At 39.7% G+C, this 25,606-nt stretch overlaps 1 protein-coding gene across 1 annotated transcript; it reads left to right on the top strand.

Annotated features, from left to right (window-relative positions):
* The first annotated feature begins 376 nt into the window (after positions 1–376).
* Positions 377–25,606, top strand: LOC132913261 (protein gooseberry-like). The gene is made up of 6 exons (XM_060971456.1): positions 377–431; positions 9,965–10,278; positions 10,904–11,033; positions 20,044–20,215; positions 20,384–20,668; positions 25,345–25,606. Exons 1-6 carry the CDS (start codon positions 377–379, stop codon positions 25,604–25,606), a joined length of 1,218 nt encoding a protein of 405 aa, XP_060827439.1.

The following is a 25,606-nucleotide window of genomic DNA, read 5'->3' on the forward strand; positions in this document are numbered from 1 at the left end:
TTATTCTCAGCCTCCTTTGCCACCAGCCTCCGTACGAATCGGCAGCCGAACAGTTCGAGCCGAGACCCCGAAGCAAACAGGTCTCACGATCGTTTTACTCGCATCCGGGAAAACAGATCCGTTTCCGTCATCCTCGACAAGACAGATCGTTTCGCGACCAGGTTACTCCAATTCCTTTTTCTGCAGCTCGTCTTTTTTCCTGCCGTCGTATTTTTATTGCAAGTTTCGTTCAAGTTGCGTGTGAAGTGATTGCAAGGGACAGTTGAGAGAGAATAGAAAGGAGCAGCGGTATTTCGGTTACGTTTATTGATAACGTCTGGCGTTTTGTGGTGGCTTGGTGATCCAAGGACGGCTGAAGACGACGACGATTAGCTAGATGGCAGTCAGTACTCTGAACATGGCACCCTATTTCACTGGATATCCTTTCCAAGGTATGTGTGTTTCTTTGATGAGATGATCTCTCGTGTATATTAATATTAGCACCATGGTCGACTACGGTAAAGAATTTGTATCGAAGAAATTGAAGCAAGTAGAACGTGGAAAGGTAGATAACGCGGCAGATTAAATTACTTTAGCAACAATTGTCAAAAAGACATACTGTGAATATATTACATATTTATGCAACACTATGAGTTCGTCGTTTTAATCGCTTTGATGGTTCTAATGTTTAGAGGTTTTGTGTTGGACCATCGTTTGGAGCAATACGGTAGTCTGGATAGAAATGTGTTGTAAAATCGTGGCTAAGTGAGATTTTGTTCCGAGTATTTCATTCTTCGTATTGATTAATTAATTAATTGATCGTTCTCACGTCTCCATTGTCTCTGTGTAATGGGCCTATGCGTTATTTCTTCTCAAAAGAATCTCAACATGGTGTTATATATAATCTATAATATCAATGATTATACATTAAGTGTTATTTTAAGGAGATATTAGTATCCTTTCTTGTATAAATTTATTAATTTATTTGAAGCAAATTGATAGAAGCATTCGTATTGTGTACATTATGGGACGCCGTTTCCTATTGGATACCGTCGCTAAACACGAGCCACTGAAGATTGTCCGGCGTCAAGGAAAACAGAAGGAATTCTCCTCGTTAGAATTACATAAACTCGTCGTAGTTACGATATATTTATTCAAATTAAATTACGATATTTATTATTCAATTCCACGTTACAACTTTACGTATTGAACATATAAGAAGAATTAATATATCCAACTTCCTATGTTGTATATGCATCTTTAATCTTAAGAAACTTGCTTCTTCATGGTTAAAGTTTACTTTAGAAGAGTTTGATATGAAATTAAAAATTCTAATGTCTATTTGTAAATTTATACAAAGTTTCATAAATATTATTTACGAAGATTAAGTACAAATTTTTTTGTTTGCTGTTTTACAGAAGTATTTGTAATTATTCACATCGCCAATATTTATTACAGGTATTTCTTATTGATTAGCTATCTTCTTTTTATCATCAGTTGTCTATTATTAATTTTACACCTATTGGAAACAGAATCGGTACAAAGGTTCGCAGGTATAGTACAAAGAGATGGAACGTTGCGTCGTGACATTTGTCAGCGGCGAAACGTTGAACTTCTTTCAGATCGTAAGTTGTTGAGTGTAACGTAAAAAAATATATGAATGAGTGTATTTAAAAAATCGGAAGTGTCAAAATTTGATGAAAGAGAGCCGTCGCTTACCGTTATATTCGACACCATTCATCATTTTCAGCGCGTATGTATCTCGGATGGTCCGATGCGTAAAAACTTAATTTATGTGATAACATAATAACGGTAGGGACGGATATCAAAAACACTTTATCACATAATGCATGAATTATGATTTCGTGTAATGTCTGGCTTAATATTTTATAAATTTTGGACTCTATAACTTGCTCGATTTAATTTGAAATTATTCTTATACCCGTTGAACAATTTCGTGAAACTAATCTGTCATTAATATCGTTGAGTTCGTAATTTAATTTCATATTAAAGTTTATTAAATTACAGTGTTTGATGATACGTAGATGTAACGTTTTTCTATGTTGTCTGCGGGAACATTTTCAAGTATCACCTTGCTGAAATTATTATTCTCAAATGTTAAACTTCCATGGTAAACACTTATTTCTATTCTCTGCTCAAATTGTTATTACTTCCTCATCTTCGATTGAAAATAACTATTAATTAATTGGCAAATTCTAACGTTTGAACAAACTTAATAATAAATGGAATCATAGTCGAAATATGGTCTCGAGAGCGATTGTCCCTGCAAACCGATGCAAATGAAGATTGCAGAAACGATATGCATCGAAACGAGGCTAAAGTTGACGTTTCGCATACCGACATATATCGACGTCGGTCTCCTCTTCGAGGCTGCTTCTCAAAGGGCAGATGGAACTTTTACAGCCGATGTTAATGGTTTTACGATGCGCTTCGAGTGAATTATTCCCCGCCCGTTAAACGCTTTTGCCTTTTTTTTCCCTTCCACGCCTCGAGTGACCTTCTTCGGACGCATTTCATCTTCGAGTTACGCAAACCGTTTAATTCGGCCCCGCGAAAGCGTGAATTAATTCGGGCCAGCGGAGTTTCGACCATTACCGATTCCCATCAGAAACGATGAAAGGTTTCGAATAAACGCGCGTGAAACAAGCGCACGCGCGTTTACGACTTTAATTCGCGGTCTCCATTATACAGGGTTGCTCAATTATCATTACGAGAAACAGAAAATTCTTGTATCTATTTTATTTTTATTTTAATGAGCATGAGTGACTGAATTGGGGTCATTCTGAGGTGATTACGGCCAATTTTTTACGTTCGACGATCGTTTCTTGCAATGTTGAACGCTTTCTTCAAAGAAACGTAGGATTTTAATCTTATCGTTATAACGAAGTCTACTGTTACATATTTTATAACGAATTGCAATAAAATGTCTTTTATGGAGTAAGTTGACTATAATTAATCAACGAGTGCGTAGTAATCGTATTTCATAGAATATACTTTCGTTGTCTCGATTTTTTAAACAATTAATACAATGTCCCTAAATGGTAAATTGAAGAAAAAGGAGTACAGGTGTGTTTGGTTGTTCAGTTTGGAAACTGTAGATCGTTACACATTTATGAGAGAAAGTGCAAAAATTTTCAGACTGCACGTAATATGTAAAGTATATATCAATTTGCATAACGCGGTCTAGCTATTATTTTCAATTCCGAGGTCAACGACACGGTAAAAACAACGTATTACATTTTATTGAGTGATGAGAAACCGAATATTTAATTTGAAATATCCGGAACACGTTGCTTTATATTTTTTTGCAATATACCTTTCATTCCATCCAGCGTAACCTTAGAATGAAATATACAACACGATAAATCTTTATCTTACATACCGAACCTTATACGACGTGTTCTGACACATTCTTCAACACATAACTCAACCAGACTTTCTCCAGATCTTGCACAGACTGATCGTATTGTATCTTTAAATTCACGTCTATATAAAAAATATACTTTATCATTTAAATCGTTGCTACCAAAATCGCACAAGTTATTTGGTTCTCCAGGAAATTCGTAGAATTTCCATTTATGGTAAACGTTGTCACGCGATAGAATTTGTATGGTCTATCGAATATCGAGCAAATAACGAAATAATTAACGAGTGGATTAAACACGGCGATTCAACAGCAATACCTCAGCAATTTAACAGGAGAAATTAATAGAAAAGCTTCTTCATCGAACAAACAAAGTTAAACCCCTGTATCGACGAAGAAATATCAATTAAGTCCCATTCTATTAAATTCGTTCCAATATCCTCGTGTGCTTAATTAATTTACCAGTTGCAGAAAATTTGTCCAAAATCAGAGAATTGCGAACATTTGCAAACAAAGGACACAAAAATTCTCAATTTAACTTTAAACGACATTAACTTTAACTAACGACAATCGTTAGATTTTAACTTCACCTACCTCTACGCTTTTTCGTACACGTGCGAACATTTAAAAAATAAATTGCATATTATTTCCTGCGATATTTAAAAATCTGCCTGTGTAGTTGTAACTTTCCAGTTTATGAAGAACCCTGTAACGGTACCAGAATAAGTTTCCACGAGTGTTGGAATAACCGTGTGATCGTTTCCAGTTTCGTACAGGTCATAAGAAAAAATACATCGCCCTCGCCAGAATAAGCACGAAATACACGCAGACCCATCGCGTTCGGGGTTAAACATCGTGCGTTCGGCGCCTTTTCTCGGTGAACGCGTATGCTACGTCTGGAAAGAAGTTCGGCTGTGAGGCAGGCCACGCTCGTGGGCGTCGGAACGTGAAAGAGTTAAAGTACGTAGCCAGAGCCGTGGGTACCTAATGTCTGATATCGGATAGGCCGCGGGCGACGGCACGTTGATTGAAGCCTTCGCAACTCGGAACTCACACCGAACGTTAAGTACATGCATCCTCTTGGTACATGCGGATACTCCCACTCAGGTACACGGCCACCTCTTCCTCCTCTTCTTCTGGGCTCTCAAATCGTTTCCCCTTGGCTTTTCATCGGGGCCGCCAGGCGAGCAGGCAACCAGCGATCGAGACACGTTCCCGTCCCGATTGTTTGCGCAATTCGTCATTTATCATGCGGTTACGAATGCTATTCGAAACGAACGGAATTGGTCATTGATTCTTGATCAACCGAGCTCGGAATGGTTAACGAGCGGTTTGTTTTGCCGGGTTTGGCCGCTCTGAAAAATCGCCCGGAACGCGCCGCGTTATGGATTTTAGGTTCGTTAGCTTCGTTAAAGTGCTGGCTCCGGCTGTTCTTATTGATTCGCTGTGATTTATTCCTCGTAGAGGTACGTTCGATGAGCTGGCACGTGAATTTTAGTTACTTCATTCTTCGCTGGACTTTTCATTTTAATTTGATCGTTGTATTTCTAGATCGTCCTGGTTCTGTATATGTATATACGTTCGTGTTTCTTGATCGACTTCCTTGTTCTGGTTTCTAGGGGTCAGTATCTTTTTTATACATACGTCAGCTGTTTTATAATATAATAAATCGTTATTATATTTTCATACGTAATTCTAACATTTTCAATACAACGATAGACAGCCGCAAATAAGGTACAACGTGTAACAATGATTCTTTATTGTTGATGAGTGTTACATATTTTTCAATGTTTCCTATGTATCTACATTTTTGTCGCGCTCTTCACAGCCTTGAAATATTTGTCCCTTTGCTTTCGATCGTTTGAAGTTATACTTGCATCGAATAGAAATTGAATCTTTCCTTACTCGTGTTATAAATGTTACTAATAAGGGCAGTCTGAAAATACTATTGGAGAACGAATTAGAGGAGAAATAAATGTATGAAATGTAGGATAACGAATTCAGGAGATACAATAAATATGTCAGAGTAATGGACGAATAGTATTCTTCTTATGGATTGCCAATCTAAGCTACAATTTTATAGTAAAGTAACGTTTAATAACATCGAAAAGAAAAATTGACGTTATTGATGATAGAAGGCGTAGTCTGCTTCGTGTACACGAGATTTGATAAATTAAGTATACTTTATGGCCACTGCTAGTCAAATGATATCTAACAAATACCAACACCATTGAAAGTCGATAGCCTTAGGGTAAATTTTAATCATGCGAGTTGCGTCGAGCGAATTCAAATCGGGGAAGCCCCTATCGCTTCATATCGGCACGATCATGGATATTAGCGTGATCGCCCACAATCAATTACCTGTTATCAATAATTCATGCTGGAAATTATTTTCTCCATTATTCCGAACAGATCGGCCCCTTTTATCTTTTCTACAGGGTGGTCTTACCTCCGCTACCAGATACAAAGTTCTCAAGCATGTTAATGAGCGTCACACGTTTCTTGCTCTAGATCTAGATTATACTTCAGCAAGTAGTTTTCATCGGAGGATCGAAATACGTTGAAAAACAAAGATAGAGAAGTTGCTCGTTCAAAGATATACGAGGATATACAGTCCTGTTTACGATAATCCTATGACACTAGTATCACATTCGTTTAACATCTGCCATCTTCGTAATACTACGTAACTTACGACCATACTTTGAAAGATATGGTACTGCTATCGTAAGAGAGAGATCGTTTATTTTATAATAAAAATTAATTGACGCGAATGTTTCTTAATTGGCTACTACATATTAACATTCACAAATTTAATCATTCTGAGCAGAAAACATGCCAAGGTTAATCTGATCGCAATTTCACTATCCAAAAAAAGTTTCTTCTTGAAACCCAACAGAGTGAACAATTTAAATTCTCTTTGACCCTCGATGTTAACCCATAGACATATTCCTCTCTTCCTTATTTCTACCAATTACCAGTCACCATCAACGAAGATCCACCTTGCTTCCTTCCCACTAGCCAACATGTATACGCGGTGTTCTACTACTTGTAAAACGTTACTACTTCTTTTATTACTACTACTATCCCTTTACTACCCTATTACTATTATACGAAGATTTTCTACGTGTCCTGCCCTGTCCACATACAGCGAATATGCGTGTCCACCATATGGTCGATACCTTCGAATCACAGGACCGCCTGCTCCTTCATCAACGTTCCAATTACGTATATCCCTGACCTTTTTAAGCTTCCTCGCATAATTCGTCCACGAAAAAAGTATACTACATGCCCGTAAAAAGGTCGAGGGATTAAAAATTCAGGGAACATCGAGAAGACTTCCGACGAGACTAAAAAATTCCCAAGAATTACGTTCATCGAAATTTCCACCTCTATGTAACGAGTATCGGATAGCAGCTTCCTTTAAATCCTCTCAACCGCTACGTATGTAGCGGATCACCGATCGCGAGTTATTCGAGTAGTCGGCGTGCAACAAAATTGCACTTACCATGCCAGTGCGCAACTTGTAACCGTGTTTCGCAATGGAGGACACATCGACCGGGTTATGCAGAAAATTTCACGTATTGTCGCGCCAGCGAAGTCCATGGGGACCCTGAAGAAGTGGCCACCCCGTGACCAGGTCCTTTCGCTCCGAGCCCGTTTTGGATCCCGCGCGACTCTCCTCGCGCGTACTGAGAGGAACGTGGGGCAAAGACGAAGACCGTGAAAAGAGAAAGAGCGAGTGAGATCGAGTTGGCGGCGGCGGTCGGCGCCTTTTGATCTTGCCTGTAATCCCGTCGGGCCCCGCGGCCTGACTGACGTCATGAGAGGTGTCCGAGGGCCGTGCGTACGCGACGATCCGCCTAAGAGTACGGTGTGTGCGTTGCACGCGCTTGTGGATATGTCCTTACGCGCCTTACGGGCCATCGGGATCCCACCAAGTAGGAGGGAGGGGGATGTAAATCTCGCGGACTTGATGAATGACGAAACGGGACTACTTTGGCGGCACCAGAAAACGGCCGATGGAGACGATGGTGGGGTACATCTTTTTGAGTTATGCCGTGGTAATTAGCAGAAGTTTTCGTAGCAGGTGTTACGAAGGATTCGTGTAACGACAGGCCCATTACTACGATGATTATCAATTTTTAGCGAGTCGTTAGCCTCCACTATCTCTTTTTCTCTCGCTCTCTCTTCCGCTGATTGCCTATCTTTTCAGCGTTCGAATTGCGGGCGGTTTCTTTATTTAGGACATTAATTGGGTCTTCTGCGTTCCTTTTCGATTACACGTGCAGTTTCTGCGCGTCGTTCTAACGTAACCCTTGCAGTGGGTGTCTTTGTAGGTGGTAGATAAAGTTCCTTTTTTATCAATTGTTGATTTCTTGATTGGTATTCGCTACGTGTGATGAAAATACAAAAAACAATCCTGTTTCTGGCTCAATAAAATTCGAAGTCTAATTTAGTGAACTATACCTGCATGTTTTTGTTGATTGCGAAAACAGAAAATCTGAAGCGGAATAAAAATCATTTTTATTCATCTGCTAGCTGTGTTACCTATTTTTTACAAATTACACCAACCGAAATAAGAGTACGTCGATGTACGTGGAGCAAAAACACCGATTTCGAACCGTCGACTTGATCATTCGCAATCTTGTTCCTGAAATTGCAGGGGTGGATAGCGATAAAGTGTCAGCGGATGCGAGAGCATAGAGTTCAATGTTTCGTCTAGCATTACTCTAAGAAATGAGACGTCATATACGAGAAGACTTACGAGAGCTCTCTCGCGAGAACACCCCCTCGAGCAACGTGTTTGAAACAATGGTTCTTTATCGCATCCAATTACCTGTGCGCGTCGTAAAGTTTATATCGCGGGTAGCACACCGTGCACTCTTGCGGTTCAGCGATATTTTTTTTTTTTTTTTTTTTGTTTCGATGCAGATTTACAGCGAATGTACAAATTGACGCGATAGAAATTAATTAAGTGTTACAGAAACCTAAATCATCTACACGCGTTGATAATTTTATCTTTGCGTGCGGTAATCGATGGAGGATCTTCGGTTCGATAATTTTCAATCTGTAAGTTATTCGAAATGAGACATCTGGATGTTACTATTGTACGATGCTGAACGTCTTATTCTTTTCAGAATATCAGACGAGTACAACGTTGCGGACGATTACCTATTGCTTGTTTTGGAACTGCTTTGATTTGTATATTACGAAGACAATGGACAAAGAATACACAGAGAACACATTATTCTGCCCTTTTCATAATTTTAAAAATACCGCTGGTCTTAATATTAACATGTCGAAGACGTTAAAATGTTGCTTGTTTTGATATTCATATTAATTGATTTCTATAAAACTTGACGAATGTAGAGCATCTTTTATTGATATTATATTCTGTAGACATGATATTTGCATATAGCGTATGCAAAACCATACACATAGTGTATGAGGTACGCGTTACTCTTCTCTTGCTTAGTCATGGATTTCTGTCTTACGTGCAGTTCTTTCTTCGCCAAGTTTCACGATGCGCTTAATAAAAGGACCGACAATAGCATCTCTTTCGAAGTTCCTCCTTCGGAGACTTTTTCAAAGGACTGCCGCTCCTTCCTACTTACTTTTTCGCTTACATTTTGCTGCCCTCTTGTTTCACTTCGTTATTATAATTAGGTTCGTTAAAGTGGTTTCTAATAGCAGGTAATTAGTGTTTGAGTGGCATTTCGCGTGACACCGAAATTTCTGGACAACTTTTATAATACCGAAAAATGTTCACTTTACGCCAGCGAAGATTTAAGCTTTCGTATTGCACCGACTCTCGCTTTGAAATTGATTTAGAAGCATTTTTGCAGTGCATATACGGTTTGCATGAAACTGCACGCGTGTTTCCATCACTGAAACTGAAATCAGGGTTGATGACGACTTAGATGACTATCTGGACGTTTTATCGTGGTTGCTACCGTTGCACAATTTAAACACTTTTTTTTAAGTAATATTAGAATCTCAACTAAAATAGATGCTTCTATCATCCACGGAACTTTGGATTTTCTTGACCTTGATACAAATTGCATGTTCTAGAAGAAAATTACATAGAATTTAAAGGCGTTTAAAAAAGCTGTACACAAGTTGATTAAAAGACTGAGGAAACCAGGTCAACGCTATAAAATTAGAACGTCCAAAAGCAGTTCAAGAAGTTTCTGCAAATGTGTTGCGCAATAGGAATTTCTTAAAATTGTGCTGAGCTCGAGAGAAACCTAATTTAGGACCAACTAACGTGTTTCATTCCCATTGCGTACTTAATTTATCGCATATTAACCTTTCATCTCTAATGAACTCTCTGCGACAGAGTACGCTTGTATAAACATCTTTCTATTCCCGGTGCTCAAACAAATTTCATGTTAAATCGAAACGCGAAGGAAATATTCAGTAACGCGATACTAGTATCAAATGCGTACGTACATCCTCCGGTTTGTAACAAGCGGTTCCTTTGAACGCCATATATGGTTTCATAGTCGTGACAGGGTTAACACGTATTCCATCCACGCTAGTTCTCACGCCAAGTATCAATGCAAGTATATTACACATTTCCATCTTTCCTTTTTCCAGGACAAGGTCGTGTGAATCAACTCGGAGGTGTTTTTATCAATGGACGTCCACTGCCCAATCATATCCGTTTAAAAATCGTGGAAATGGCAGCAGCCGGCGTGAGACCATGCGTGATCTCGAGACAATTGAGAGTTTCGCATGGTTGCGTGTCGAAGATCTTGAATCGATATCAGGAAACAGGATCGATAAGGCCAGGTGTGATCGGCGGTAGCAAACCACGCGTCGCGACACCGGAAGTCGAGGCGAGAATCGAGGATATGAAGAGACAGAATCCTGGGATATTCACCTGGGAGATCCGCGAGAAATTGATAAAGGTCTGTTGATAATGTCTTTACGCTATCGATCACTCTGTGCAAAAATAATTTTATGGTCTATAAGACAATGTTTTTATAATTACGCGTCATGGTTGTCAATCTTAATTAAAGTTCCTCTTTTCCTGACGAATTACTTTAACGATTATTTATTAGAAACAGTTGATTGAAATAAGCTACTACGTCCCAAATAAATCGGAATTTTGCTCGTTTATGAGGGGAAAATAATTAATTATAATTTCCTATTTCGGTCTGGTGAATTAGCACAAGAGTCGCTGTAGTAAGTAGATTGCTTGAACAGAATTCGATCGAACATTTTGTGATTGCACGAGGTTTCAACGCAGCTTCAAACGCTTTACCATAATTCTAGCTGTACAGCGATTCAAAATACAAAACGAAAGTCGACGTGTACTTTATTTATACAATTTCTAATATATCACGTTTCTCGTCGTATATCATCTACTGTTGAAAGATTTCACAGTAAATTCTTGGAGAATTTTCAAAGCCATTATACGATCGTAAATTTGGTTAAATATTCGGAATACATGATGGAGGACGTAAAAGGGAAGAAAATAAAGTTTGATTAATTTCCATTAGTATACTAACTGGTCCAACGTGGTTCTGCCAGCAGGATGGTATCTGTGACAAAGCGTCAGCGCCGTCAGTTTCCAGTATCTCGAGACTTCTTCGTGGCCCCACGAATCAGACTCGTCCTGGAGATGATCCTCGAAGAAATCATTCCATTGACGGAATACTCGGTGAGACCATTTCTTTCTTTAAGATCATCGTCGTGTAATTCGATATTTAAAAAAGAAAAAACCACCTGTACGTGGAAATCGATAGAGATGTACGACGCGTGTAAAATTTGCGAACATTGTCGCTGTTTTAACATCGCGTAAACAATTAGGCCGGCGTAAATGAAACGCTCGAGGTAATCGACCGATAAACGTAATTACAGCGTGCGGCTACGTTAATTGAGTCAAGGTACCGTAGCGATAAATACCGCGTATATTTTCTACCGGCTGAAAAAAGCTGTAGTTCGTGGTATTACAACGCTCTTTGTAACAAATTACGTTATCTCAATGGCGAGAAAAATTTCTTCTCCTTCGGCTCGTTTTTTAATAGCGACGCTACTACTACATTTTCAGAATTGATTCCTTCTTGAAATTATATAGAGAAGCAATTTATGGTTTGTAGTTAACGTATCAGGCTTAATCCTCGTGTATCTACAGCACTCGTATTAAGAAGTATAGGACTAATTAAAAATTTCTTCTGTTAGATCGTTAATGAGAGACTCATAGAGTTCATTTTTTTTAATTAATGAGTCTTATTATCCTGACGATATAACGATCATCTCTTTCGTGATCTATTACTACAGTAAAAGATACTCGAATCCCATATGAAATAACTCTGAAAGATATTACTAATTATAGATCATCCGTATTGGCACGAAAGGCCATTACAATTATCCCCGAGAATATACGTATCTCTATATTCAAACAACCATAATGGATCGTATACGAGCAGTCGATCCACTATTCAAACTTCTTGTGTCTTTCCATTACTGTATCCACTTTCTGCCGTATTTATCTGCATATACACAGCTCCAATTTGCTGTAGATACGACGATAACACTTGTCGACAATTCGCAACGATTATACAGAGAATATGATCAAACGAAATTTTGCCTACAGACAAAGAAAGAAGTATATAAAGGAGAAAAGGTACATTCGAAGGAAGAAGCATAATTTGACAAATTTTTTTTAGAAAAAGCTACAACGTAGCGGAAGGACAGCTCGATTAAAAATCAAGTAGAAGGAAATAAAATTTTGATAAATGCACGCGTCAGAAGCAAAGAAGATAGAGTATAAAATAGAAAAGGAATATTTAAAAAAAAAGTAGCAGAATTTAATAAACATTGTTCAGAAAAAATATCGACGGAGATGTAAAAATATCTGCGAAAGTAAAACTCGACCGCCCTTCTCTTCCACAAAATCAGCAACGTTTCTTTAAATAAATCTATTCATCGGGAGGACTTTTGCTCGCTCGAAGGACTGAATAGTTTCGAGGGCAAGAGGAGATTAACGGGAATATAGGTCCGGCCGGCGGACGTAAAGGGAGTTCCTTTCTTTTTTATTTATTGGTGGCGGTGAAGCTCGCGAAGAAATATTAGGCGTCCCGTGGTGCGTAGATGTGTCGAGTTTATTACCTTGTCGGGAAGATTTAGTTTTGATTAGATGTACGCCGGGGAATTGCAGCCCGATGTAAGAACGGCTGGATGGCCTACCTGTTGATCGGTTTGCACCGCGCCGCGCACAAATCTTCATTTCGTCCTCGGTCAAATTACGTTGTACCGGCTGGCTCGAGAATCCGGAATGCGTTATAAGGCGTTTTCTAAGTGAAATGTTGCATGATTTAGTAAAGTTTGTATTCCCACGATCATATCCTCCGTAGAAGAAAATAGCACTGCTATACCAGCCAGCTACAATTGCACTTCCTTCTCAGGCAATAATCTCTCTGCGTATACTTAATCACGTGAATCGATTCTTCTCATTTTACTACGGATATAAACGGCGTTGCTTGGGAAATGTTTGAGAAAATTAGTTTGTTGCGGCTAATGATCGTCTTAAGTCAGATTTTTTCTTTTTTTGACGGCGGAGGAAAAAGTTGGAAGAGTGTATTTTAGCTTAAAATATCCTTTTTCTTATTTTTCTACGGAATAACTGTACGATTTTTTCCCTCGGTAGTTTGTGCATATACGTTTTTCTCCGTATTTCGGTAACACTTGCGAATTTATTTAAAAACAAGTAATAAAAATTCAAGTTGTAAAGCGTTGAACAGGTTCACTTAAAAAGCAACCTCGCAATGGCTTCGTGATTCCAGTTATTCTTCTTGTCTTTGAGATAAGAAATTCGACGAGGTTTTTCATTGGAACGAGTTTTGCTATTTGTAGTGTTAGAACGAGAGGGAAAAGTAATTAAGATAATTAAAAAAATGAAACGAAACACTTTGAAGGTGGATTTTTTAACAGGTTTTCTTTAACATTTAAGATGAGGCTTTAATAAATGATAGAATTCATCGGAATTCGTTTATTCATGTATTATAGGCTTACATCGATATTACGAAGCATAAAAATGTAATTAATTAACCGCTATGGCGGATGATACGATATAAAATTGAAATAAAAGACCGGAGTATCGTATCCATCGCCATGTTGACGTGCAGTCGACGTAATGTCAGGAAGGATAAAGAATCTCTTTGAATACTCTCCCCATTGGATGTAAAATCTTTATGGATCTTTTCATTCCTGCTTTCACACCACGTAAGGGCAATGAAGTCTTTTGAAACATTCAATCGCGGTTGTGGGTTTTTCGGAGATTTGTATAGAAAGAAAAATAGATATACATATATGAATGAAAAATAATAAGAAGTAACGTTACGTAAGTTAGGATTTTAACGCTGCTGGCTGTGATAAATGAAAGGAATTAACATTATTCTATCAGATTACACTCTTCTATACGTATACTTATAACGCACTAAATTTACAAGAATTAGAAGCCCCGTAAGTTACGACGGTAATTTTCTACGGATGAAATATTTTCTCATAACTAATTTTCTAATTTTCTTCTAATAAATGAGCTTCCCTTAACTGAAACGAACAACGTCGAATTTAATCACTGCGCCAGAAATACCTTTTTATTAAAGTCCTGTTTTGCGGCCAAGTTTCAGGGCAAAAATACAACACAAACAAGAATACGCAAAAGCTCCGCTCCCCTGCGGCTTAAATCCAAAAAACAAAAATAAAAAAAAATAAACACAAAATCGTAAAACCACGACACATAATATAGCATGGCTACGTCGTACCGTCGCGTATCGGTACTTTTGCCTAACACACTTTACTCAAATTCATTGTTTATTATAAATTTAAAAAATGTATAAAAAAAAACAAATCTTGGCAAAATAAACGATTTAAAAAAAAAAAACTTTTTTATTAAAGTTACAAAAATTAAAAATGTCTGTCTTGTTACACCGATACTAATTAACTTCATCTTTTTATACCCACTTCTACGTCCACGCAAGGACCTAGTTTTTGACTTGCTCTCTATTCCTACGTTGATATATCAAATTATAAGTGCTATTATAAAGTAGCAATAATATCTACCCCGTTTAATTCCACGTAGCCCTTACGTTCCAACACTTGGCTGAGCATTCTCATCCTCGTTAAAAATTAAACGGGCAGTTAGTACAAAACGGAAAGCTAGAAAGCAGCAGGAAGGCAAAAAATAGTAGGCAGAAGAAGGTAAGAGGAAGAGGTAGAAGGTCGGTGAGAGCCAGAGCAGAGAAAGAGAGGACACGGAGAGGAAAAGGTAGAGCGTGTACACACGCGGCGTGTGGTCTCTCGTGCTCCGTATCCGGCTGCCTCTAATCTTACAAACCGCCAACACCAGAGCGAGCCTGCCGTTTTCTTCGAGGAACAACAGGGTCCGACTCTATTGATTTAGATGTTCCGCTGATCTAAAGTGGTAGTCAAGCGAAACTGTCAGGGATAATGATAATAACTGTCTGCTTCCCCCGACAGTAATTGTTTACACGGTTTTGGACGATTAACCCTTTGCGGTTCTCTGTTTGACTTTATACTGTCGATATTCATTATGCCCTTTGTAATCTAACGATATCCTTTCGTCGAGTTCAACGAATTTTCGTTACGTTTAACGAAACGCGAATAAAATTTGATAACGTACATTAATTTCAGATAAGAGATTTTTGCAAATCTCGTGAGAATGTATTTCTGAATTTCGGTTAGTGAAGGATTCACTTTAGCTCATCTTTTTTATTTAGGTCCGCGCTATGGACCTCATCGCTTATTTCATATTTTTTCTTTACTCTATGTTTGCAAATTTTGTAAATATACAACTTTGATGTTGTACATGTAACGGGTCGGACTATTAGATTATTTTATTATTTCATTTATTATTACGTTTGTTGCTGTACGTTGGGAGAAAACATTGAGAAGAAGCAAAAAGGCACCTTCTTCTCACGAGAAGAATTTAAAGCTGAAAAAGCAATATCCTGCACGACACTGTAGAAAGAGTTACACGATTTTATTGAAAGAAGTCATCGTCGGTATAACTTCGATTTTCGGGCGAGAAACGTTCGTCGTTGCGTTAAACGAGTGAAAAAATCATGCAGTTTAAGTAAACAACGAACGGTCAAGATATTTTTCGTTATTTGTTGAAACAAACCACGGTATAAGCGAGCGTTGACTGGCCGTGGAAAGCGTGAAGGCTTCGAGAAGTGGTTAGATGTTCTGCTCAAACCGTCACGAGAATTTACGGCTGCGGCGAGGTCTTTAATCTCGAAGAAACCGCCGTGCACTTCGCGGCGTTCAACTTCATGAATTCGAGAGCTGACGTTCGCGCAGGTGCTATTGATTTAGACGTTCGTTCCCGTCGATCGATCGACTTAATTCAGGAATCGACGCATAAATTGCCGTGTCTGAGTCGAAAGGGAAAGAAAATGTAAAAAAACTTTTGCACGGACGCGAGCGAAACTGCGATCACGATTTAATTTGCCTATCACTTTAACAAAATGCGGAAAAAATATTCTTTCGTATAATTTTTTTAAACATTAATCTTCAGTGAGCTTCCAAAGGTTCGCAAACTCCGATCACAACTTAAACGCGTCTAATAATCAAACTTGAAACACTATAGCTTCGTTAGTTAAAGGGACTGGAACATGAAAATTTCTAAGGAATAGTCCGAATGAGGATCTTCCATTGGACAGACATTTTTAAAATCGAACTATTTTAAGAGTCAAAAAACTCTTCAGTGAGCTTCCAAAGGTTCGCAAACTCCGATCACAACTTAAACGTGCGCGTCTAATAATCAAACTTGAAACACTATAGCTTCGTTAGTTGTGGGGACTGAAACATGAACATTTCTAAGGAATATTAACGAGAATCTTCCTTTTAACAGACATTTTTAAAATCGAACAATCATAAGAGTCAAAAAGCTCTTCAGTGAGCTTCCAAAGGTTCGCAAACTCCGGTCACAACTTAAACGCGTCTAATAATGAAACTTGAAACACTATAGCTTCGTTAGTTTAAGAGACTGGAACATGAACGTTTCTAAGGAATATTTCTAACGAAGATCTTCCATTGGACAGACATTTTTAAAATCGGACAATCGTAAGAGTCAAAAATCTCTTTAGTGAGCTTCCAAAGGTTCGCAAACTCCGGTCACAACTTAAACGCGTCTAGTAATCAAACTTGAAACACTATAGCTTCGTTAGTTAAAGGGACTGGAACATGAAAATTTCTAAGGAATATTTCGAATGAAGATCTTCCATTGGACAGACATTTTTAAAATCGAACAATCGTAAGAGTCAAAAAACTCTTCAGTGAGCTTCCAAAGGTTCGCAAACTCCGGTCACAACTTAAACGCGTCTAATAATGAAACTTGAAACACTATAGCTTCGTTAGTTTAAGAGACTGGAACATGAACGTTTCTAAGGAATATTTCTAACGAAGATCTTCCATTGGACAGACATTTTTAAAATCGGACAATCGTAAGAGTCAAAAATCTCTTTAGTGAGCTTCCAAAGGTTCGCAAACTCCGGTCACAACTTAAACGCGTCTAGTAATCAAACTTGAAACACTATAGCTTCGTTAGTTAAAGGGACTGGAACATGAAAATTTCTAAGGAATATTTCGAATGAAGATCTTCCATTGGACAGACATTTTTAAAATCGAACAATCGTAAGAGTCAAAAAACTCTTCAGTGAGCTTCCAAAGGTTCGCAAACTCTGATCACAACTTAAACGTGCGCGTCTAATAATCAAACTTGAAACACTATAGCTTCCTTAGTTGAAAGGACTGGAACATGAAAGTTTCTGAGGAATATTTCGAATGAAGATCTTCCATTGGACAGACATTTTTAAAATCGAACAATCGTAAGAGTCAAAAAACTCCTCAGTGAGCTTCCAAAGGTTCGCAAACTCCGATCACAATTTAAACGCGTCTAATAATCAAACTTGAAACACTATAGCTTTGTTAGTTGAAAGGACTGGGATATGAAAGTTTCTGAGGAATATTTCGAACGAAGATCTTCCATTGGACAGACATTTTTAAAATCGGACAATCGTAAGAGTCAAAAAACTCCTCAGTGAGCTTCCAAAGGTTCGCAAACTCCGATCACAACTTAAACGCGTCTAATAATCAAACTTGAAACACTATAGCTTCGTTAGTTGAGGGAACTGGGATATGAACGTTTCTGAGGAATATTTCGAACGAGAATCTTCTTTTGGACAGACATTTTTAAAATCGGACAATCATAAAAAAAACTCTTCTCTTTGGAAGATTTTATTTACTCCGTGTAGATGCGCGCAGCCTCTTAACTCTTTCCAGTACAAGAGATCGAAGAAGGTTTTAATTCTGCGAAAAATAGTTATATAACTATTCTTTGTTATTTAAGCGATGCATTCAATCTTCTCGAGAATTAAAAAACGACGTATTTGGTATTTTTTAAGAAAATACTTATGGAGAGTACGTGGCTGGATTGCGATACTTTCGATGCATTGCCACGATAATCTAAAGGAAATTGGGCAAAAATCAGCAGTTCCAATCTCTCTGTTACAAAGTGCAGTATCATTAGTCATGAATAACTGACATTAATAGATATACAGCGTCTCGTACGCTTCAACATTTGAAATGTAATTACAGAACAATTGGTGACGATTAGAAAGGGTGGATCGTAGCTGGTGGTAAGTACAATTGGGAACAGAGTTATTCTGTGTGAAAAAAATAAGTCGGAAATATGCAATAAAATTCTTTCGTACGACGCTTCGTTTCTGAGAAAATCGAGTTTGAAAATTTGCCAAGAATACTTAAACCTGGCTAGGCGTTATTATTCGTGCGAAAATAAGTCGTAAATGTAAAATAAGATTTTTCGTTCAAGACCTCATTTTCAAGCCTCATACTCCACGCCTTTTACTTATTTTCACGTATAGTTTAACTCCTGTCGATTACTCTTGTTCCTAGCCAGTTTTACGTCTACTTGTCATATCTTGGAACTCGTTTTTCTCGGAAACGGGGCGTCGTGCGAACAAATTTTACCGTATATTTCCTTATTTTGTCTCGTGGAATAGCTCCCTGCCCAATTGTGCCACTTTTTACACCCACCACTCTGCATTTCTCTTTATCTGACACCTGTTATCTCAATATACCGTCCACGCTATTGCAGCAAATTCGACAAGAAGCCACTAACCCTACGCAATTGTTAAATACAATCAAACTTGCCTTTGCAACGTATTCACTGTGACGGCACAACCGTTCGTCTCGCAACAATTGCAAGATAGAGATTAGAAACAATACCGGCGATACTCGAAAGGGTTAAACGAAAGGCTGCAGAGAACGAAAGGCAGAAACGTTAGAAGAGGCGCGCAATTACGTTGTCGTAAAACTCGACGTCGATTGGAGAGACGAAAGAGTTTCCGGTACGGAGCCTCGCGAGGCCAGACGAAAGGAAGTATCTCGTGGACGTTGGACAGGCTTTCGTTTAGCTCGGGTGGGACGGGACATGTCAAAGAACTTAATTTCTTCGCGGCGGACCCTAATTTCTCCGGTGTTTTAGTTTAGTATAGGTTCGGCTGGCACGGCTGTAATCAGGAGGGTCTTAATGGTGGGTTGCCGAGTCCGGCGTGTGAACTGTGGGCGTGAACGACTCGCTTCCTATCTTCGGTATCTGACGTGCAGCACGTGCTGGACTGGGAGACCTTCTTGCCGCTATTAAGAAGCGTGCTCCGTAACATCTCGCCGGGATCTCTTGGACCTTTAGCGTCGATTCCTTTCGTCGATAAGAGCGCGGCTCCGTCCGCCGCGTTCCCTGGAATTTTCAATTCCTTCTCTTTCGCGTGCCAAGCAGCAGAAAACGCCGCTTTTCATAATTAATTTCATCACGCCTGTGTATACGTATCGTGATTGAGAGAAATCTTTCGATCGTTCGTGATAACACACGCAAACGACTTTTTCCTTCTATTTCCTCATTCGCAGATTACTTAAAAATAGGAGATTCGTTTTTTAGTATCTTTATACTGTTGGGTACCAGAAATGATCTTTTCTGAGATAACTTGATATTGCGCAAAGTGTTCATCGCAATAATTGGTGACAAGATTTTTCTCACGACTGTAGGTTGAAAAATAGCTTGAGAGTAATAATTGGGCCCTGTGTAGGTTTCGTCGAAATTATGGGAGGAAAGATTCTTTACATATCGTCCGAGCTTCCATTACGTGTCTAGCTGACATGATCGAAACCATAGTTTTGTATAATGTACTATAGTCATTGAAAATTGACTTCTTACTCCGGTTCAGGTGTAATCCTACGTTGATACAATTCCAGTGTTTGTCGAAATGCTCGGTGATAAGATTTTTCTCACGACTGTAGGTTGAAAAATAGCTTGAGAGTAATAATTGGGCCCTGTGTAGGTTTCGTCGAAATTATGGGAGGAAAGACTCTTTACATATCGTCCGAGCTTCCATTACGTGTCTAGCTGACATGATCGAAACCATAGTTTTGTATAATGTACTATAGTCATTGAAAATTGACTTCTTACTCCGGTTCAGGTATAATCCTACGCTGATACAATTGCAGTTTTAAAAGTACTTGTTCAACTAAGTTGCGACAAACGAGAAGAAAATAGTTTGATACGAAGGAAGGATCGACATTGTTCTTATATTGTTAATTAATAGTTTTATTTTACATTCTGACTTTAGGAGGCAGCAGTGGCGATGACTCGGACACAGAGAGCGAGCCAGGAATCGCCTTGAAGAGGAAGCAACGTAGAAGCAGGACCACGTTCACTGGAGAACAACTTGAGCAACTTGAAGCAGCTTTCCATCGAACACAGTACCCCGACGTGTATACCAGAGAAGAGTTGGCACAAAAGTACGTGGAATTTTTATCTTTTTACATAAACGTTAGTTTGTATTCTTATTGGTTTATACAAAATACAACGACCGATTCAAATTGTTATGATTGAACGAGCAGAATCGTGGGCAGGTAGTTTCTACACAGAAAGATCAACTCAAAATCTCTTTCTCGGTTTCGTTGCAGAACAAATTTGACAGAAGCACGCGTGCAAGTATGGTTCAGTAACAGACGAGCCAGGCTTCGCAAGCAGTTGAACAGCCAACAGTTGAACGCCTTCAACACAATGAGCTTGCAATCGTTTCAAACTCAACATTACGGTAGCAGCGCTGAAAGTTATCAGAGCTATGGCCAAGCATCGGTAGCTGCAGCCGCAGCAACCACGGCTGGTTATCCTCAACATTACAACTATAGCGAGAATTACTACGCTGCTCAGCAACAATGGCCAAGACCGACTGCGGAGAATTACGGGTGAGTTACTATTTATCAAAGACAAAACATTTATTAAACAAGACGATAAAACGTAGGAGCCAGTGAGTGATAAATGTTAGAACCGATAGAATTTGATAGAATTCATCGCCTGTCTGAAACACGAAATACAAAGTTAACCGAGATAGCAAACAGAGGCGGTGATTTTAACGTTGAACATTTTCTAAAATTATCGTTTGCTCAGAGAACTTTTATTTTCCAAGTTCCACCATCGCGTTACGCTTCGATGCTTCCTTCTAAACGTATTTCCTCTTCTCTTTCCTCATAAGAATTATCATATTCTTGTAAGAATCTACAAAACGATCTATTTCTGACAGCTGTGTCTCATTTCCATATTACCAAGAGGAAGTTTCCCATTTGTAATTCTGCGCGCTATGAACATAATCGTAAGTCGGGAAAATATTAATTCGGTCGAGCTTAAAAGTCAGAGAAGGACCCCCCACGAGGTCCACTGTCGAAGCAAAGTGCACGTTGTCGGGGTAGAGATACATTATCCCGGGCGTTTAAAGCGGGCGAGCCTTACGGAGGGGAAAGCTTTAGTAGAAAAAAGGAAAGAAATGCGGCAGATACTCGGTGAGGAGAAAGAGCGAAGGCAGCCTGTGCTCACAGGGTGTTTCGAACAATTAATTCAGCCATTGTGGCGTAATAACAGGTTGGCGAAATGCTCGCCTGCTACAGCGTGCTGTTACACGCCGAGTGCAGAGGCCAATTCGCTGCAGCGCAGACCGCAAACGACGAAAGTCCCTAGGAGAAAGACGAACGAAACAGTGAACCGGAGAGCGTAGCGAGAAATTGAAAGCGGAATCTGAGAATCTGAAACTGGAGAAAAGAAAAAGGAAGGATTAAATCCGCGACAACCTTTTTACTATACGTGCGTGCGTGTCATGTGCAATCTACTGGTCGAAAATTTGGAACTTATTCGACAAAGGAAGTATCGAATGAAATGTTTGAAATCGGTATGTAATTATACAGCGAAAAGATTAGATTTCATCGATGGATTAATCGTTGACAAAATACATATCGTTCCTTCCTTATCCTTAGATTCGTCTCTATAGTCTTTTCAAATTTCCCTATCTTTTTCCTCTTTATACGGTTACCAGTGTGTTCAGTCATTATTTCATAAGAATCTGCGTAACATTATAGTAGTTAAACTGGAATATTTTAGCATATATTGAAAAATGGAAATATATCAGATAAGATACTCCAATGAAAGAATCAGGTGTCTGATAAATCGAAATATTACGATACCCATGGTGTATTAAAGTAGCACGCAGCTTTAACAAAAGAGATCTATGAACAATGATTACTATTTGCAAATTTAAAATGCAAACGCGACGATACACGATTCGCTTGATGTCCATCGAAGCTACCAAAGACAGGAAATAACAGCGAACTACGCTACTCTCCGATTTGCTTTGAAAGTCATGAATATTAAAGACGATTCGAAACTCTGGGCCAGCGTAACGTACCACGCGAATAGCTAAAAACAGACGACGAAGAAATGACGAGCGTCGAACTGTTTCGAACCGTACGAATCTCTGGGCGATGGAATCCCTGAAGAGGAGAATCGGCCGAACGAGCGGGGAAAAGCAAAGAAAATAAGGAGAAAGCGACGCGCGGTGGATGAAACAGGTGAGACGAAAGACTCCCCGAGGAGGAAAAGAGAAGAATGAGAAGAAGGCAGACGAGGGAGAGAAAGAGAGTTGTTGGCTCGGCACGGCGAAGCAGCCGGGACCCCACCGACACGTTTTCTGTGTGGTCCTCAATTATGTTGCTTCTTCGGCCCCCGTAATGAAACGCTACCGGCTAATAATCCAACGCGGGTCTTGATCTTCGCCGATGATCCAGCTTTAACCGGGGGACTTCGTGGCCTCTGCTTCACCCCGGAAGCGGTTCGACCTCGACTGCCACGATTTTCGGGTCTGCCTCTACGAAATTCCACCGACACCGTAGACATTACCGCGGACCATTTTTCATTCGTTTTATCGGCCTCGTGGTAGCCGCGCGATCGCGGAAATCACATCGGGCAAAAGATTACGCCACGCGATTCGATTCAGCTGAATATCATCGTCGTTTGAATTTCGCGGCGCACCGCTTTCAAGGTGCACGCGTTTTATGGATATCCATTTGCGTTTATACAGACGATAATCATCCTGCCAGCCGTTCTCTTCGTTGTTATTAAAAACGAACGCCAAGCATCGGAAATATAATGAAGTAGCGTTTTGCTTTTGGTTAATTGACTTTGCCGGAGAAGGACAGCAGGCATTTTATACGACAGTAGCACGTATGCGTCGTTCCGATGAAATTTTACAGGGAATTGGGATGTTTGAGGAGCAAAACGACGCCGAAGCACGAGAGGAATATTAATGGTTCAAAATATAGGAAGCTTTGGAGCGGCCAAAACAAAGGAAATTCTATTAAACTTAACGCGATCGTTACAGCAGTCAAAGATATTTCCAATTTCACGTTTTATATTTTGAAATTTGCTTTCGCTGGTGAATCATAACAAATCACTTTCGAAGTCTCTAGTCGTGTTCTGTCTCTGGTGTAAAAACGTCAAGGAATTAGTTACACTCGTGTAGTCTTTCCTCTTTTGATATAAACAGGTCAAAATTTATTTTTCCTACATATTTATTATCTTGCTACACGTCAATGATTTAATTATAGAAAGACTGCAGTTATACGTAACAAGATTATACTTGAAACAAACAACGTGAAGCTAAGTGGAATTCACTGTTCTTGTTAGAGCGATACCATCGACTTCCCTCGCTATCTGCGATCGAACAACAGAAACCTACGCTCGGATAAAGATATTCGAAGTTGGTTTAATCAACGGTAAGATATCTCTCCGGTAAAGAATCCCCGTATAAAGGAAATTTTAGGATGTTTCGCCGAACGTAAAAATTTCAAAGCAGCCCATCTGTAAACGCCTTTTGTCAGACGAATTCTCCAGCCACTCGTCTCTGCCTTAATTTCAGCGAGCGTCGATTATAAATTATTCGTTGCAGCTAAAGTTCGCTGGAATTCATTAACAATTCCATAGAGCTGAATATGATTTGTAGCGTTGGTTGGCTAGAGGAAAATAGATTCGTAGAGCACACGGGGACGGTCGATAAATCGTGCAGCTTCCGCTGTACGGTTTCCTAGAAGGAATTAAGGTGCAAGGACGAGAAAGGACGAGAAAGGGAGGACGAGAACACGACGAAGGAAAAAGGCGCGCGGATAAAGGAAGAAGAAAGGAGAGAGAGGAATTAAATGGTTCCAGCATCGGCACGCTTTAGGGTCCTTAACCGTGCTGCTGTGCCGAAACGGTCAAAAGGGCCGCTACTCCGTTTTGAAATCGGTTGTTGGCAGCCTCGACACGCCCTAAACGATTCGTACTCGTACGTGTGCGAGCGTGAAGCTCGCTGCCTTGCCCCGGTATCGGTTTGCAAACGAGCAGCGAGCTTTGATTGCACGGCGAAACGAGGGAGAAGTTGGCCGGCGGTTACTTTGAGACTCGCGAGAAACGAAAAGAGAATTTCATCGGGAGGTTATGCGCAGGCGAAACTGCCCCGCAGTTTTAATACTTTGATACGGTCGCGCCTGCGCTCGCCAGGAACGCCGCGTCGTCGACCTGCTTTACATTCAGCGCAACATGCGTATGAATTTCGCTACCTTCTACGTTCCCCGTCTCTCGCGATCGTCTCATCCGCGGATACTCACGATGCACGTAGATCTGCGCTTCATCGGCCGTGATTCTTTTAATACGCTACCGATGACTCTCTGAGATCGCAGATTCTTTCTTTTTGTCCTATCGATCAGAGTGTTAGGTAATCAGCAGATACTGCGAAGGAGTTTCGGTTTCAGGGTAAATTGAAATGCTTGAGGTTTAGAGAAATTAAACGTGTACAGATAATACTTCCGTAATATAAACTACGCATAGTTGGCGTAACAAACATGATCCGTTCGCTTCTCCTTCGAATCGTAGATGTAAGATCGGACCATAGGTCGTCCTATTACGTTTGTTAATTAATCTCGTAGAAAACGTGGTACTTATCGGAGAAACGAAAAATTGGTTTATACGTTCGTGCGGGATAACGATTCGAAATACGCGGAAAATGTCTGTGAAAGAATCGCAGAAAGTAGATGAACAATTGTAACGTCTAGGATTCTTTGATCGAAACTTCATCGAGGAAGTTTTACAGAGTGCAATTCTGGTTTGCAGAGATATTTAAACGAAATAATAAATTCTTCGCTATCGATCGCTGAAATCGAACTTTGTTCGTATAGAAACTTCTCTTATACAACGACGTATCGTTTTAATTACCAAGATCGATATTATGTCAGGAATGAAACAAATTTGTATCGCTATGTAGTTAGTTACACTTCCCTTTATTTTTTCCTTCGAGAGTAGCTGATGATCGCACCAGAGAAGTTTATTATATGACGTACATAATACCAGGGTACAGGTTGATTACACGTATACCTAACATAAACGATTTTTCAACTAAATAACTTCAGCAGCGCTACACTCACGCAGTCGCACATAAATTTCCCTTCTCTGATGTAACAGAAGTCGGAGACTGTAATTACGACGATTAACTCTGCCTCTCCTTATCCTTGAACAAACCCGAGAAAACATCCATTGCAGAGCTCCGTTTCTTTTTTCGTTGCAGATTGTTCAACGCCTCTCACTACGGTAGCAGCAATCTGGCCTCTAATCTCACTACCAGCAATTTGAATCTAGGTAGCCTGAGCGGCAGTGTCAGCCCTACAGCGTCCAATATGAGCGCGTGCATGGTCCAGGGTGCGTCTTCAGGGGTGCCAACCCCGGCAGGGATAAACCATCACGTAACACCCCACAGCCCCAGCGAGGCGAAGAGCGGCTACCCTTATCTGGGTGGAATCGAGTCGCAGGTCTGTGGCAGAGTTCACTGA

This window comes from Bombus pascuorum, chromosome 13 (genome assembly GCF_905332965.1).
Source record: "Bombus pascuorum chromosome 13, iyBomPasc1.1, whole genome shotgun sequence".
Taxonomy (NCBI): domain Eukaryota; kingdom Metazoa; phylum Arthropoda; class Insecta; order Hymenoptera; family Apidae; genus Bombus; species Bombus pascuorum.

Bases quoted from the DNA above. Each gene is read 5' to 3' on its own strand.
- LOC132913261 (XM_060971456.1), top strand. From the start codon at position 377: ATGGCAGTCAGTACTCTGAACATGGCACCCTATTTCACTGGATATCCT. The intron at 10,279-10,903 runs GTCTGTTGATAA...TGGTTCTGCCAG, and splicing joins TCCGCGAGAAATTGATAAAG to CAGGATGGTATCTGTGACAA. The intron at 20,669-25,344 runs GTGAGTTACTAT...TTTTCGTTGCAG, and splicing joins CCGACTGCGGAGAATTACGG to ATTGTTCAACGCCTCTCACT.